The 15,688-nt window shown below is 37.3% G+C and overlaps 2 protein-coding genes and 1 long non-coding RNA gene across 3 annotated transcripts in view; all 3 read right to left on the minus strand.

Annotated features, from left to right (window-relative positions):
- The window catches only part of LOC307001536 (uncharacterized protein), a 5,696-nt gene extending 46 nt beyond the window's left edge, over positions 1-5,650 (minus strand). Inside the window, exons 1-11 of the mRNA XM_079618172.1 lie at positions 4,224-5,650; positions 3,849-3,915; positions 3,643-3,729; positions 3,292-3,393; positions 3,012-3,079; positions 1,913-2,869; positions 1,295-1,339; positions 975-1,147; positions 798-862; positions 384-484; positions 1-210 (exon numbers count right to left, since the gene is read on the minus strand). The exon at positions 1-210 is cut by the window's left edge and continues 46 nt beyond it. Coding sequence (XP_079474298.1) covers positions 98-210; positions 384-484; positions 798-862; positions 975-1,147; positions 1,295-1,339; positions 1,913-2,840 — 1,425 coding nt within the window. The 5' untranslated portion in view covers positions 2,841-2,869; positions 3,012-3,079; positions 3,292-3,393; ... (1 more) ...; positions 3,849-3,915; positions 4,224-5,650 and the 3' untranslated portion in view covers positions 1-97. The remainder of the gene's footprint in view (positions 211-383; positions 485-797; positions 863-974; positions 1,148-1,294; positions 1,340-1,912; positions 2,870-3,011; positions 3,080-3,291; positions 3,394-3,642; positions 3,730-3,848; positions 3,916-4,223) is intronic.
- A 403-nt stretch (positions 5,651-6,053) lies between these two features.
- LOC307001537 lies at positions 6,054-7,325 on the minus strand. Its single transcript, XR_013798265.1, has 3 exons — positions 7,192-7,325; positions 6,967-7,059; positions 6,054-6,187 (listed from the first exon to the last, which is right to left on the minus strand). It is a non-coding gene; the product is annotated as an uncharacterized lncRNA (long non-coding RNA).
- A 5,016-nt stretch (positions 7,326-12,341) lies between these two features.
- The window catches only part of xirp2b (xin actin binding repeat containing 2b), a 43,469-nt gene continuing 40,122 nt past the window's right edge, over positions 12,342-15,688 (minus strand). The window contains exons 8-9 of the mRNA XM_079618358.1: positions 14,374-14,504; positions 12,342-14,105 (exon numbers count right to left, since the gene is read on the minus strand). Of these exons, the coding sequence (XP_079474484.1) occupies positions 14,413-14,504 (92 nt within the window). The 3' untranslated portion in view covers positions 12,342-14,105; positions 14,374-14,412. The remainder of the gene's footprint in view (positions 14,106-14,373; positions 14,505-15,688) is intronic.

A 15,688-nucleotide genomic window follows, 5' to 3' on the forward strand; every position in this document is an offset into this window, starting at 1 on the left:
ATTCACCTGGGAAACAGGAAAAATTAACATGTTCATCACGACACAAATTCAATTTCAGCTGTCACAAATATCTCCCACATCTTTTTCAACCGAAAACTTATTTTTTATAACCCCCACCCCCCGCTCTTCCTGGAGCATGTTTTAGATGTTCAGCCATAGCGCCATCAATTTCCGTTTCCGTTGAATTGGGGTTCCACCTCTTCACAGCATCTAAGGAAAGAGAATATTACATTAATAGTAATAAACAAAATAAAAAGTAGGAAAAAATGACATTCAAATATTTTAAAGAGGTTTTTAATGGTCCTATAACTAAAAAAAAAAAAAAAAAAAAGGTTAAAAGTGCTAGATTAGAAAGAAAAAAAACAGCATATGCCCCAAATTACCTTGAATTACATTATACAAAGGTGTGGCTTTAAATTGCTTTTTTTCAAGCTGGCCACCACCCCTCATGTTGAACTTGGCCATTAAAGCATTGGACATCACTCTGTGAAAAAAAAAAGAAAAAAGGATTACTTAACCTTAGAAAAAATATCCAAATAAGGTCAATAAATCAAAATTAACAGTATAGTGCAGCATAGCAGTTGCATACAATGTTAAAACAAACTTTTAAAATTACTCATCGATCATGTACCAAGTGCTTTGTTGACAAGTGATGAATGTCGTTCATGGTTTACACTGAAATCATGTTTTGATTTCTTGTTTTCAGTCTGGCTGACTGTCTGAGCCAGTACAGACTATGGTTGGTTATCATTATGGTTATGCCACAATAAAAAAAGTCAACAATTCAAGAAAAATACCTATTCATAACTTTGTTCACACAGTCTCTTATTGTAGACCCACCGATTCTGGACAGTTGCTGGACCTAAATGTGATAATTGAAATAATGTTAGAAAAAGATAGATGGAGATATATATATATATACACACACATACACACACACAAATACATATATACATATTTATGTCATAACTTACGCAGATCAACCGATCATCAACATTTTGAATTTTATCTTCAAAGATTTTTAGGTCACTCTCAGATTCCATTTTTTTAATAGTTGCTGTAGACCTGCCAGGGTCAAGAATGCCGGCTACTTGCTGAAGTTGATCTTTTAAATCAAACAACATAGAAAACACCTTCCTTTGAAATTCTGAAAGAAAATTGTATTAGATTAATACGTACACACATCTAGACACATTTTTTGATGTAAAAAAAAAAAAAACAAGAAAAATCATGGGAGCTTAATGCATTTTATGTAGCTGGCCAGTGTTTTAAAACCACCACATTTATTTCTTACTTGTGGTTGACATGGGGTACGCATTCTTTGAGGGTCTGGTGCCACCTATTTAAAAAAAAAAAGGAAAGTTAATTAAATTGTGATAGGACAACCCCATGGCTGAAACAGACCATTAACATATATCTAAATTCTGTGCTCACTCCTCAATGCAACATTATGAAATCCTGTTACTAAATTTACATGCTGATTTAATGCTCAAGAAAAACATTATCATTATCAATGTTGAAAATAGTTTTGTACAATTAATTTTTCAGGATTATTTAATGAATAGAAAGTTTAAAAGAACAGCTTTTATCTGAAATATAAAGCTTTTGCAACATTTAAAATCTCTATACTGTCAATTGATCAGTTTAATGCATCCTTGCTAATAAATATTAGTCTACATTTCTTTAATCTCTTTCCCCAAAAAGATTCTTACCAACCCAAAACTTAATGTTTCTAATGTTACAAACACTAATAAGTTCAAAAGATAAGTATTTATCTGAAATGTTTAATCAAAGAATGATCACAAAATCAAATTAGTAAATTTTCCAAACTTTAGACTAATAGTATATATTAGGCTGTTGTCACTAAGGTAGAATGCGTTTAAAATAAGATGCGACTAAAGTTCTCACATACAGTGGGCCGCTCGACGGTGCTCGGGCGTCCGACGGTGCTCGGGCGTCCGACGGTGCTCGGGCGTCCGACGGTGCTCGGGCGTCCGACGGTGCTCGGGCGTCCGACGGTGCTCGGGCGTGCTGGAGTGCCGGGGCGTGCTGGAGTGCCGGGGCGTGCTGGAGTGCCGGGGCGTGCTGGAGTGCCGGGGCGTGCTGGAGTGCGCGGCCATCCTACGGTGCAGGGCCGTCCTAAGGTGCTGGGGTGTGCTGCAGTGCTCAGCCGTCCTACGGTGCTCAGCCGTCCTACGGTGCTGGGGCGTCCTACGGTGCTGGGGCGTCCTAGGGTGCTGGGGCGTCCTAGGGTGCTGGGGTGTGCTGCGGTGCTCAGCCGTCCTACGGTGCAGGGCCGTCCGAGGGTGCTGGGGCGTCCTAGGGTGCTGGGGCGTGCTGCGGTGCTCAGCCGTCCTACGGTGCAGGGCCGTCCTAGGGTGCTGGGGCGTGCTGCGGTGCTCGGCCGTCCTAGGGTGCTGGGGCGTCCTAGGGTGCTGGGGCGTCCTAGGGTGCTGGGGCGTCCTAGGGTGCTGGGGCGTCCTAGGGTGCTGGGGCGTCCTAGGGTGCTGGGGCGTCCTAGGGTGCTGGGGCGTCCTAGGGTGCTGGGGCGTCCTAGGGTGCTGGGGCGTCCTAGGGTGCTGGGGCGTCCTAGGGTGCTGGGGCGCGCTAATGTGCTGGGGCATGCTAATGTGCTGGGGCGTCCTACGGTGCTGGGGCATGCTAATGTGCTGGGGCGTCCTACGGTGCTGGGGCATGCTAATGTGCTGGGGCGTCCTACGGTGCTGGGGTGTCCTACGGTGCTGGGGCGTCCTACGGTGCTGGGGCGTGCTAGGGTGCTGGGGCGTGCTAGGGTGCTTGGCCATCCTACGGTGCTGGGGCGTGCTAAGATGCTGGGGCATCAATCCTGAATTTGGGACTTGAGACAATACTATACAGACATTAAAACAAAAGGTGTGAAAAATAATAAGTTATTTAAGGTAAGAAAGGACACATTAAAGAATGAACAAACCATAACTGTACGAATAACAAAAAAATTTGGCAAAAAAAGGTAATAAAAAACAACAACTTACAACTTAATGTAGGGTACTCAAAGTCAGGGGTCGGGCACGTCTCATCTCAGTTGGACACAAAACTTGATCTTTAGCACAAACAAGGACATATGACAAATTAGGTAATTAACAAATGTGTAGACTGTTTAAGCCATATCTACCACATCATATCTACAGTTTACCATACCTTTTTTTTTATTGCTTGAAGAATTGTAAATAAAATGATATTGTAATTAATGATAATTAATTACAAATAACAAATCCAAAATGTTTAAGTGTATTTATAAACATGGGCATTTACCTGGCTTGGGTTTTGGATTTTTATATTTTGGTGGAGGAAGTGGGTAGGACACAGTCCTTTTATCAGTTTGCTTATTTTTATTTGGATTAGGTTCCACTTTTCCTTTGTACAAAACAAAAGCAAAGTAAGTTAATCCAACACTTATGTTGAGCTTTTAGTACAGAACAGTATTTCAGTATGTAACATTTTAGATATCCAATGATTAATCAATCAAATCATTGTAATTCCATGCCAAAAAACTTCTTCCTCTGAAAGCCCTCATTTTGAAGGGCTACAATTAAAATTCTACAAAGATAATATTTGTGATTAGGCTAAAGACACACAATAACATAATAAAAGTTGGTAACTCACGTTTTTTGACTGCCAGGAGACTTTGACTGAGCTGTGTTGACTCAATGTCAATGTCAGTCACGTCACTGTCATTGTCAAGGTCAAAATCTAAAATAAATAAAACAAACACATTTGTAACAGTTTCAGTTTAACATATGAAAAACAGTCAAGACTGCATTAACAAATTGTAATTTAAATCCGTTTTAAAACACCAAATAATAATGTACCATTAACAAAGTCACGGAAGACTTTCCTCTTTCTAGTTCGTTTTTCTTTCCCCCGATTGTCCATTACCTAAAAGATAAAACAACAGGACAGAGTTTAACTTTCAGGACACTAAAACCTGTCCATTTATTCCAACAGTTGGAAAGCAATTGGACAATTTTGAATATAACATGCTAGTAATTGTATATACAAAAGAATGTTGATTGAACTACACCCAAGTCAAATCATGCTGACCACCGTTAACCACAAGATTAAAATCATCAGGTGGATTTAATGTTATTGCTAATTAGTGTGTTAGGTGCTTTTTCAAACCTTATTGAAGTAACAGTGTAAATATTATATATATATATATATAAAAATACATAAAAAATTATTACCAAGTCTTGTTATTCTTGTTGGTGCAGCAGAGGGAATATAGCATAACCTTGTTTGTAAGGAAGACACACAGCCTTTTTGTAGATGCTTTCTCTGTTTGTCAGTATTCGCTTTGCCATTGACAAGTCACCGCTGACAAACATTATGTTGAAGAGCTTTGAATTGCATGGCTTTTCGAAGACACTTTCACAGTCAGTTTCCCTAAACACATCCATCCTTAGTGTTCCATCGTTTCGTTTCTCCTGGATAAATCCCACTGTATTATCCATCAGGAACACACAGTTGTCCGGCATCTTTGCTGTAAGCTTGCTTGTACTTCGGGATTGTCTGGCAGGTCTTTCAGTACATTGTCTTTCAGCAAGTCTTTTTGTGACTTGCACAAGCGGTTGTTTGCCACTTCTCACCATTTTTTTGATAACCTGCAAGTGGTTCTCAAACGGAAAACATGAAATATTGTTCAAAGAGCTGTGAAAGTTTGCAGCATCATCTGCCAAGTGTTTGATGGAATGAATGTTGTATGTTGGAAAGGTGGGTCCATAAAAATCCACAGAGCTATCCACAAAGTGTTCCAGAATGTTGTGCGCGTATCCTAGATAAGACTCTCTCTTCTCATCTGCTTCATCCAAAAGAATGCTCATACCAACACTCAGACAAAGAAAGTGGTGGTACTGGTCACTAGGAAGAACATCCTTCAAGATTAATGGCCCTGTGTAGAGCATGAACTGACGTAGCTCAGTAGCTTTCCACCTATCCAATTCTTCCATGCTTCTTGGCTGCCTTGCAAACTCTGCAGGCAAAGCTCGTTTCAAATGAGTAATGTTCATTTGTACTTGCTCTCTCTGAGCTTTACTCAGCCGACAGATAACTGGCCCACGCCACAAGTATGTCAGCAGTCTTTTTGTGGCTCCAAGACATACTAGGTGCATGTAGTCAAGGGGGAACTGTTTCACACACAAGATACCAGCTCTGACAAGAGGTGACATTTGTTTTTGATGGTCAGGGTATCCAACTCGGTTGAATACCTCATCTGTTCTTCCTTCAGAAGGACCCTTTGTCAAATAAACTACCCTATTTTCAATCATTTGAGCTACTGCAACACATCGCTCACATCCATGCAGACTATTGTGACTTTTGATACTTTTTAGAAATGACCGGGCTTGTGCATCACAGATGATTGCCTTCACTGTAACTGTGTGAACCAAATTCTGGAATGAAACTCCATTTTGGATGAGCGGTTGCAACTCCTCCAAGAAATCTTGTAAAAACTCCTCAACAGAGTCAGGCTTGCTGGATCCATAATACAGAGCTACAACAAATGGCTGAAAGTTCGGAATTTGACCAAGAATGGGCCAGAAACACATTTTGCTCGATTTAAACAATGGCACGCCATCCACGTTAAAGGACAGTTCAACTTGTCCTGGCTGTGTATTTTTTGAAATGTGTTCAAGGAGATAACGCTCAATACCATAATAAATATACTGTCCATTGCATTTATTTTGAACTGGCACTCCTTGTGGAGTATCAAGAAGGGTTCTAGCATCTTTAGGAAGTCTATGCCCATGGCGCCTGAGCACACAAAGAAGCTCATTTAGTGCCTTGTGGGTTTGATTTGTAGCAGTAGCCCAATTAGCCAAGTCTTCGTGGAGAGAAGGAGTTTCATCAGTTGAATGTGAAGTCTCATCCAAATGCTCAGAATCTGTTTCAGTAGATTCTGTCTCATAATTATGTTCTTCATCGGTATCACCACTAATGGACACTGCTACTGTGCTTTTGGAAGAACTACAGCCCTCCATAGTAGGTAAATCGTCATATGTTGATCCCTCCGCCAGTGTACTGCCCTCCCCCGCCAAGGCTGGCTCCACTGACCCCTCGGATTCAGAGCTGCTACCATGTTCCGCTAAGGCATCAACCCTTGACCTTCGTCGTCTCCACTTCTTTTTGTATTCGGAGGACATGTTTAGCAATTCTAAAATTACAAAATATTTTTAACGCATTTACTGACAACATACATGTCCAAATCCAGCTAAACATTTAATTTTAATTAAAATATGAATACATTTTATTTGTAACGCACTTTACATTAGCAATCTCAAAGTGCTACAGAGCACATAGGAAAACAATTTAAGATACAATTCAAATTCAGATCATTTACTTTCTGAAATAAACCTTTCAAAGACTACATTAAAGGAATAGTTCACCCAAAAATGAAAATTATATCATAGTTTACTCACCCTCAAGTTGTTCCAAACCTGTATGAGTTTCTTTGTTCTGTTGAACACAAAGGAAGATATTTGGAAGAATGACAGAATCAAACAGATTTCATTCCCCATTGACTTCCATATAGTAGGAAAAAATATATACTATGGTAGTCAATGGGGAATGAGATCTGTTTGGTTACAAACATTCTTCCAAATATCTTCCTTTGTGTTCAACAGAACAAAGAAACTCATACAGGTTTGGAACAACTTGAGGGTGAGTAAACGATGATAGAATTTTCATTTTTGGGTGAACTAACCCTTTAATAGTTAAAGTAATAACTTTGACTGTATCATTTAACATACTTTGTACTACATTATACTGTTGTATAAGTTGAAAGTAACTTTTAGCCTACTAAAGTTAACTAATTTTAGCCACATTCAGTATATTTGTTGACACTGTGGGCATTATTTTATTTTGGTTCATTTTGGTTCAAACAAGTAAAACACAAGCACGTTAATCTAACAATACAAAATCAAATGTACTTACCCAACAGTAGATTGTAATAATCTCGATAACGTACAACTCAATTCCTCCTCTCCTTGTGGTTATTCTAAGTGCTAATGTTACGGGTTCCAGAGTCTATGGGGAGAACGCGTAAACATTCTCGTGAGATAATCTTTTTTAGACAAACCCAGTACTTTTCAGTTGACAGTGTGAGCATAATTTCTTTCGGTTCATTCATGTAAAAACAAGTAAAAAAAATGTACTTACCCAACGGTAGATTTTTAATAATCTCGAATAGCAATACGACGCAAACTCCTCTCCTCGTGGTTGGGCAATGATAAAGTTCCGGGTTCCGGGTTCCGGTCATAGGTTCCGGTCCTCCGCCAGAACCAGAAGGCGTTAACATCTCGTGAGATAATATATCCTATCGCGAGATCTTTTGTTACTACATTGGCAGCAGTTTCAAACTCAGACATAAAAAAAAACGTATTCGCTCTTGTTTTAATTCTTTATTCAGACATTTCTGTATAATAACTGAGTTTTCCAAGCTTATGATAAACCCTCCGTTAAAAAATTGCGAACACAGTATATTAGCTTTCCAGTAAAGATAAAGAAACTCATTAAAATGTTATATGGGGGTGGGGGGGGGGGTGGGGTCAAAGATTCATTCACTGCCCACTTTTAATAGGAAACCTATTTTTTTACAGTCTATGTAGGAAACATTATGTTTGGAATATTATTAGATGAGAAATGAAATTAATTTGTAATTAATGTAATGTTAATTTTGGACAATTGTTTATTCATAAATGTATATATATGAAGATGAAACCTTGTTTTTCTTTTAAAGAAAAAGAAATACATTTTATTTGTAATTTATTTCCATTGTTGAAATGTATGAAAAGTAAGGCACATAAATTGTTTCAAATAGTAAGAGATTTTGATCTCTAGCGATTAATCTCTTATTTATTATATTCTTTTTCTATAGCCTACCTATTTTTTTTCTTTCATCATTATTTATTAATTTAACTGATGTGCCTTGTACAGTTATAACCAATGCAATTATAGATGTATTTTCAGTTTTTTTTTTTATGTTCTTGTTGTTCAATAAAGAATAAATAAAAAAAGTGTTCCAACTCAGACATAATGGTGACCGGATATATTTATGTTTTGTATATGCATTCCGTATATATATATATATATATATATATATATATATATATATATATATATATATATATATATATATATATATATATATATATATATATATATAAACGAATACAGTTACAACAGGTTGAAATAATGACTAAAATGCAGTGGCTTTGAAATCAATTAACCACACTGACTGGGCACTTTTATCTTATAATTTATTTAAACAAGATAAAGTAAATATATGTGTGTAAAATTGTGTATTTCATTAAGATAATTCATGTTTTTAATGGTTTCCTTAACTAGACGTGTAAAGGACGTCAGTGGACGACAATTTACAGCCTTGACGTGTAAAGGACGTCAGTGGACGACAATTCACAGCCTTATATAGACGTGTAAAGGACGTCAGTGGACGTATTCATACAACTTCTTAAAACTTGACGAATTTAATTAATTATTGCAGTATTAACCATGCAAGAATGAAGCACAGCTTTATCACAATTGATTTCATAGAGGGTCATGGTGGACTATAAATGCACGTGTAAAAGACGTCGCCATGGTGACGTCCTCTCTCACCCGAAATACAACGTTGTATATATTGAACTACACGTAGCTAAAAGTCAAAATAACAATTATACATGCAACCCCAGATAACTGTAGACATGCACAAATGTATCTGAATGCATTTTTAGGAAATGTTCTGTGTTACATATTTTTACCGATTTATGCCGTCATACCGCGACTATTTTTGGCCAGGGACACGACGTTGCCGTCGGACCAATGTTTGCTGGGTATCGATATATATTACTCCAGATGACTATATTTGAGTTTGTGTGGACAAATTTTTACAATACTTTTAAATCCTTTTTGAAGCCTGAATGCTCATGTAAATGCATGAAAATCACTGACACGAGGACGAGTAAAAAGAGGACAACTGTTTCATCTTTTGTGTGAACTATTCCTTCAAAGTTATTTTGAAAAGAAGTTGGTGTGAGCTTCCTAGAGAAGGTGAGCTCCATTCTTCTCTGTGTGTCGTCTGACAGCGTCTCTGTGGAAGACGGGCTTTGCTCAATGATTCATGTGCTCTTGGAGGTTTTATGAAAGCACAAAGACAGATAGACGCATCATATTTATCCAGCCAGACGTGTGTGTGTGTGTGTGTGTGATGCGGGTAACTAACTTTAAACGCAAAGGGAAGCTGAAGAGTACAGCTTTCCATCTTTCTTTCTCGTCTCATTGGCATTTCCCACTCCTTCCCGCTGAACGCCTCCGATTAACTCACATCCTGCAGAGACGAAAGGCCAAAGGATTTCACAGTGACTCGGTACAGTAGCCTAAACATGAGAGTGCTTAGTAATTGAGATAAATGATCTAGTGATGGTTTTTTGACATCTAGTAGTAGGTGGATTGCATGGTTATATAAACGCTTTTATTTCAGACTTTCTATAGTGAGTCCAGAGAAGTATGGAGACAAGCATCACACATGAGGCGAGAGATACATCCACATCAGTAACCATCGATAATTCAGACCAAGAGCTTGTGAGACATATTCAGCTCTTCCAGAATTCATTCATTTTTAAAGGGAATGTATTTCACGCGGACATGACAGTTCTGTCTAAATATAGGTTTCCTTAGATCTATAGGCCATGTATGTGCGAATGCTGCATGGAATATAAAACTGATACCATAAGCAATATTAAATGTTAAATAAACGATGATAAAAAAACTTTTTTTTTTACTTGCCAGCCACCGCAAGCATTTTTTGATCATTTTCACAAAAACTGTCATGGTCTCCAGAATATTTTGAATATCTGAATATGTAATACTATATCAAAAGAACGATGAGACCCTCTCTGCTTTAACATTTTTGTTTAAGCATTCTTTTTTAATAGCACTTGAATGTTGGTATTTCTTCTTAAAACAAAAAAACATTTTGAGTAAAAAGCTGAGATAATCGAGTTTTTGTCAAAGACTACACGATTCAGAACGATGATCAAAACACAGATGGAGTAGATCCAGTCCATCAACATCCCCAAAGCTTCACAGTCCTGGTCGACGTTTCATTCAGTAACATCAGGCAGTTTTGATTTATGTGCATTTAATGTTGATGATCGCTTGTTCCTGCTTCTTCGCCTGTGTTTTGATAGGAGATTCTGTACTCTTCCAGAAGATGCGTAACAGCGCCCCCTACCGTATAACAGTGAACACATGGAAAGCCGGACAATGGACTTTAACCACAGCTGCACTACTTCCTGAACTTTAGCCAGCTCCTTTGTTTCCTGTCTGCCATTATTGGACAAACTGATTAATCAGGTGTGCCTGACCAACACCAATAATCAGACACACCTGGATTAATCAGTTTGTCCAATAATGGCAGACAGGAAACAAAGGAGCTGGCTAAAGTTCAGGAAGTAGTGCAGCTGTCCATAAAGTCCATTCCGTCAATGACGGGGAAAGAGTTAATGGGGTGGTAAAATGCCATTTTCACAAGATGTAAAATAAGTCTCTGATGTCCCCAGAGTGTGTGTGTGAAGTTTTAGCACAAAATACCCCACAGATATTTCTATATAGCATGTTAAAGTTGTCACTTTTGAGGGTTTGCAAAAACGCACCGTTTTGTGCCTGGCCCTTTAAATGCAAATGAGCTGCTGCAGAGGGCGGGGTTTCAAGAGCTTGTGTGTGTGTATGTTAGCAGCTGCGATTACCTCACGCACACACACTAAACTGTTCTGCCTTTAATGTTAAAACGGAGTCAGACAAAGATGGAGAGACTCAAGAAGTGACAACATGTAGAAGCAACAGGACGTCTCTGAATGGTTAGTTGATGAATGTATGTTGCTGATGTGGAGTTAACTCTTCAATTAGGATATTCTGTCATGGTAATCTATAAACCGCTCGTATAGGAACTGTTGTGAGATGCACACAGAGTGACTTTCTATTGCATGTGAAAAGATGGATGCTAAAGTTTGAGCTGACTCACAAATGTGCTCGACTACAACAACTCTTCCTCTTCTCAACATGGACTGTGTTCCCGGGGGCGGGGCTTATGTACATTTTAGGGTTGCTGATGTCACTAACCCGGGAGGAATGTTGTGTAGTTCCTACCAGCCGTTTGTTGTAGTCCTTTTCTTCAAAAGCAAATATCTTCCTTTGCTTTGAACTGTGAGCGTTGTAACTTTGCAGATGTTGTTTATGATCAAACAGCAACATTACACACTAACTAAAGTTAGAAAAGTGAAATCATACTTTACCACCCCTTTAAAAGTCTACACAAACAATTATTATAATTTTTTTAAGAGTTCAGAAGTGCTTTCAGAACTAATTTGAATGTTTTTGAAAGTTTTGAAACATTAATATTAATAGCCTATAATTTCTCTTCCTCTTCAGTGTCACATGATCCTTCCGAAATCATTCTAAAATGCTGATTTGCTGCTCAAGAAACATTTCTTATTATTATCAATGTTGAAAACAGTTGAGGTGCTTCATATTTTTTTATTTGGAAACCGTGTTTTCTATGATTCCTTGATTAATAGAAAGTTCAAAAGAACGGCATTTATTTGAAACAGAATTCTTCTGCAACATTATAAATGTCTTTACTGACACTGTTATTCCATTTAATTCATCCTTGCTGGACAAACACATTTATTTATTTCAAAAACATTACTGATCGGTAGTGTATGTTTTTATTTATTAGATACAAATGAGACCAAATAAATAAAAAAAGTTCACATAGCATTTGATAATGACCCTTCTCCCTACAATGCTGGCGCTGGATGAGTGTGTTTTCAGATCTTAAAGCTGCTGTTGTAAAAGAGCGCTGAGTGGTCCAACATCCATCAATCTAGTACTTCTCCCTAAGGCAACTGTACAGCAAGAGCTATTGATTTACAACAGTCTTACGGGTTTGCTTAAACCACTACACCTTGAAATTCTCAGTGTGAGTGATGCTGAGGGATTTCAGTTAAAGCACAATAACAGCTGAAGTGCAGTTGAAATGACCAGTAGTTCATGTGATCATGTGTCAGCACGGTTTATTCCAAAGGTCTCTCTCGTTGACGCTCAAAAGAGTAAGCTTACTCTCAATGAAAAAGTGCTTCACTCTGTAGCGTTGTGCTAAATTAGAAATATAAAAATAACCGTGATGCACTATAGCGCTCAACACAACAAGACAGGAGATTTTTAAGGAACACTTCAACCACATGAGGGTGAGTAACTAATGTCAGAATTTCTGTTTGCACTTAAGATGAAGAAATGAACCTGAATGCATAAACGGTGACATCAAGACGTCTTTATTGTAATTCCATAATTAAATTAGCAAGACAATTTAACGATCAGGGACAAATCAAGACAACTCTAAAAAGATAATTTCCCTCACAAAATATTTTCTGTTTATGAGAGAAGGACATACACATCTATTATAAAGAAGACAAAGAGATTTACAAATGTGTGTTTTGTTCATCTTCCTCCCACACAGCACTCCAGGTGCTGCACAGGAAGAAGTAAAAAAAAAAAAAAAAAAAAAAAAAAAACTGAAATGTGAAAAGAACCCCCAGGATATAGTATAATCTTATAAAGCATACAAAAAATATAGGGATTTAAATCTACAGAGTTCAATTTAGTGATAAATTGTCTTCTCTCCATGGACTTGAATAAATGCATTGTAGAAAATCTATTTCTACTGAAGAAAAGCAGAGACCATTTTAACTATAATTCCTAAATGGAACAGAAAGGTTTTGCACCATTTTTAAATTGGTAAAGTGTACAGAAACACAGAAGATTTAGAACTGACCCTCATATTTGGCACCTGGTAATTGAAAATCAGCTATTCCATATTGAAACATTGAAATAACTGAATTTTTCAAATTGCTGCATTACAAATCTGTCCACGAGCGTGAATCATGAAATAATGGCCAGGTCACATTTCAACCAGAATAATTTTTTATAAAATAAATAAATAACTAAACAGAACACAGAAATGTTATCCTTCATGAAAAAAAGAAAATAAAGTCTGTTTTTAAAACATTGAGCATCTAATTAAAGAAATTATATATTACTATACAGTAGTATAATTTTATTTAAACATAACATTTAAAACTTTTTCACATTATAGCATTGACAATGGGATTTGTCTGGGAGAAATTTGAAAATTGGAAGATAACTGTGTTTAACTTTAAAAAAAAACGTAATTGTCATAAAAAAAATATTAATGCAACATATTTTTCTTGTTGATTATGGGGTAAAATGTGACCTGGACATTCTTGATTCTTCTTTTTTTTTTAGATTGGTATCTTCATATTTCACTTTCTTATAGTCCTTTCTTTCAACATAACACACAAACCTTCTGAACCTGCGTCTGCTTTATATAGACACAACATATTTGTCTTTTCCCATGATCCTTATCAACTTCCTGTTACCTTTTCACCAGCACTGCCTCTCTCTCCACCTTTCCTCACCCGTCCGCCGGCGATATTTTCACCCCGCATTGGAAGCTCTTCATCATCTTGATGTGTCCTCGCGTTTCTAAAGTTCCCACAATGCTTCATTGCTGTTGTGACACGCTTTGTGTGTCGCTGATAGATGAGACGTCTCTCTCTCGCTCCTCCAAGGCCTCGCTGCACTCCTCCTAAAGTGTGGTCCTCTGAGACGCTTTCCGACGCTGGTTCTTAGGAGACTTTGAAGTCTCGCTCTTTGGGGGCCAAACGGGCTTCACTAATTTCACATCCTGATCCAAAGAGAAAGACTTTTTCAGAGAGGCTGCTTGTGGGGGCCACACTACAGCAATTTTGTTAGGGCTTTCGGGTTTATTTGCTTCTTTATCCAACATGTCTGACAGTGAGCACATGCTACTTTGTGAAAGTGAATATCTCCAATCCGATTCCTCGTGGTCTGTGTTCCCTGCATCCCGGCCGGCCAGCAATTCCCTCTGCAATCCTTGACCAAATCCATCCTCGAAATTCCCTTTAGACTTGAAGAGTTGTTTATAATGTGTCTGGCAGTATAAATGTCCATGGAGAGAGACAAAGTTTCCAAGGCTGTCAGAAAACAGAGTTTCATAATTCATAAGTCACAGAAAATATATTGAGCTGTCTGCATTTGCACAGTTTGTAAATGAGAACTGCACTGTGAGCTTTCCATATATGAATGGTTTTATGCAGGATACTTTATCTTATGGTTACAAATAATGGCACTTTATGCAAAAAAATATAATTTCAGAATTGAATGGGATACTTACATTGTTAGACGTACTAGAATATTGAAATAATAATTAAGTATCACTATTTACAATAGTTCATGACATACCTCAACTTGTTTTTGCAGTGCTCACAGAAAAAACAGGATTTATGGAACTTCTTTTTGTCTGCTATCAGGCCTTCCATGGGGTAAACCCTCTTCTTGCACACCGCACACATCTCCGACTTTGGTACTCGAATCTGGCAAGAGACATTTGAGTTTTACTTTTTTGTGCACAATCAATATTCCCATGCAGCACTTTGCCAAACACACACAGGCGAATCACACCTAACAACATCCACTACTGCAATGCAAGGTTATCTGCAAGTCTATCTGCGAGAGCAGACGTGCAAGACGTGTTCAGACACACAATACATTACAGCATTAATACTTCTCAAATCTGGAAATAAAGTGAAGTTTGATCTTTAACACAAATACAAAACACTAGTGTACTGTACATTAAATAAAAACCTTGAGTCTTTACACAAAAATGTGTGTATTTTATTTCTTCAATGAGTCGTTTTATTAAATTATTTTCACAATGTTTTTAGGTAACCTGGTTAGTTGCAAAAATGCAATAGTCTAAATAAGAATTGGGTTATAATATTGTGGGGAATGTAATGATCATGCAAGCTCACAGACAGTCTATAAAAAGAAACAAACAAACACAAAGCCAAGCTGCCTTTTCTCAGGCACAAATAAGGCTTTGTTTCTCTTTATTTGGCGTTCTGTATCAATCCCTAAAACATTTTGCTTTTACATTTGATTCTTGCAGCACTCTCAAATGCTAATGAGACAGAGATGAATAGCAATTATGGAGAAAGCACTCAGTGTTATTGAGATTTTTGAAATTCTAAGCTGATAAATTGTCTGTTTTGATTATTTGAAGGTGCTTTAAGCGAGAGTAGGCAGAGAGCATTTCTGATTGGCTAATAAAAAAAGTGTAGGCTGCTCCCCAGACTGTGATTTCTCATGGAACCTATTTCAGTGATATGTATCAGGTAGTATGAAGAAATATATGTGTGGTGTAATTTTGTTTTTTAATTAAACAGAATGGAAAAAAAACCCCACATATTTTAGCTGTATGTGTCAGAGAGTATGAACAAATGGTATTCCAAAATAATAAAATACAAAATAAAATAATAATAATAAATAGAGGACACCCATTTTAGTTATATACAGTATATATGAGATAGGTATGGACAAATGTATGTGGTATTACAAAAAAATAAAATAAAATAAAGGAAATCTATTTTAGTGAAGTGGGTCAGGTACAAACACATAAAAAAAAAAGAAAAAAAGTTTTTAATGAAATTACCAAACTCATTTAAACTCAAGTTAAATTTGAAACTGTTAACATGCAGTAACATACAAATAACTGCAG

This window comes from Phoxinus phoxinus (assembly GCF_949152265.1).
Source record: "Phoxinus phoxinus genome assembly, chromosome: 7".
Taxonomy (NCBI): domain Eukaryota; kingdom Metazoa; phylum Chordata; class Actinopteri; order Cypriniformes; family Leuciscidae; genus Phoxinus; species Phoxinus phoxinus.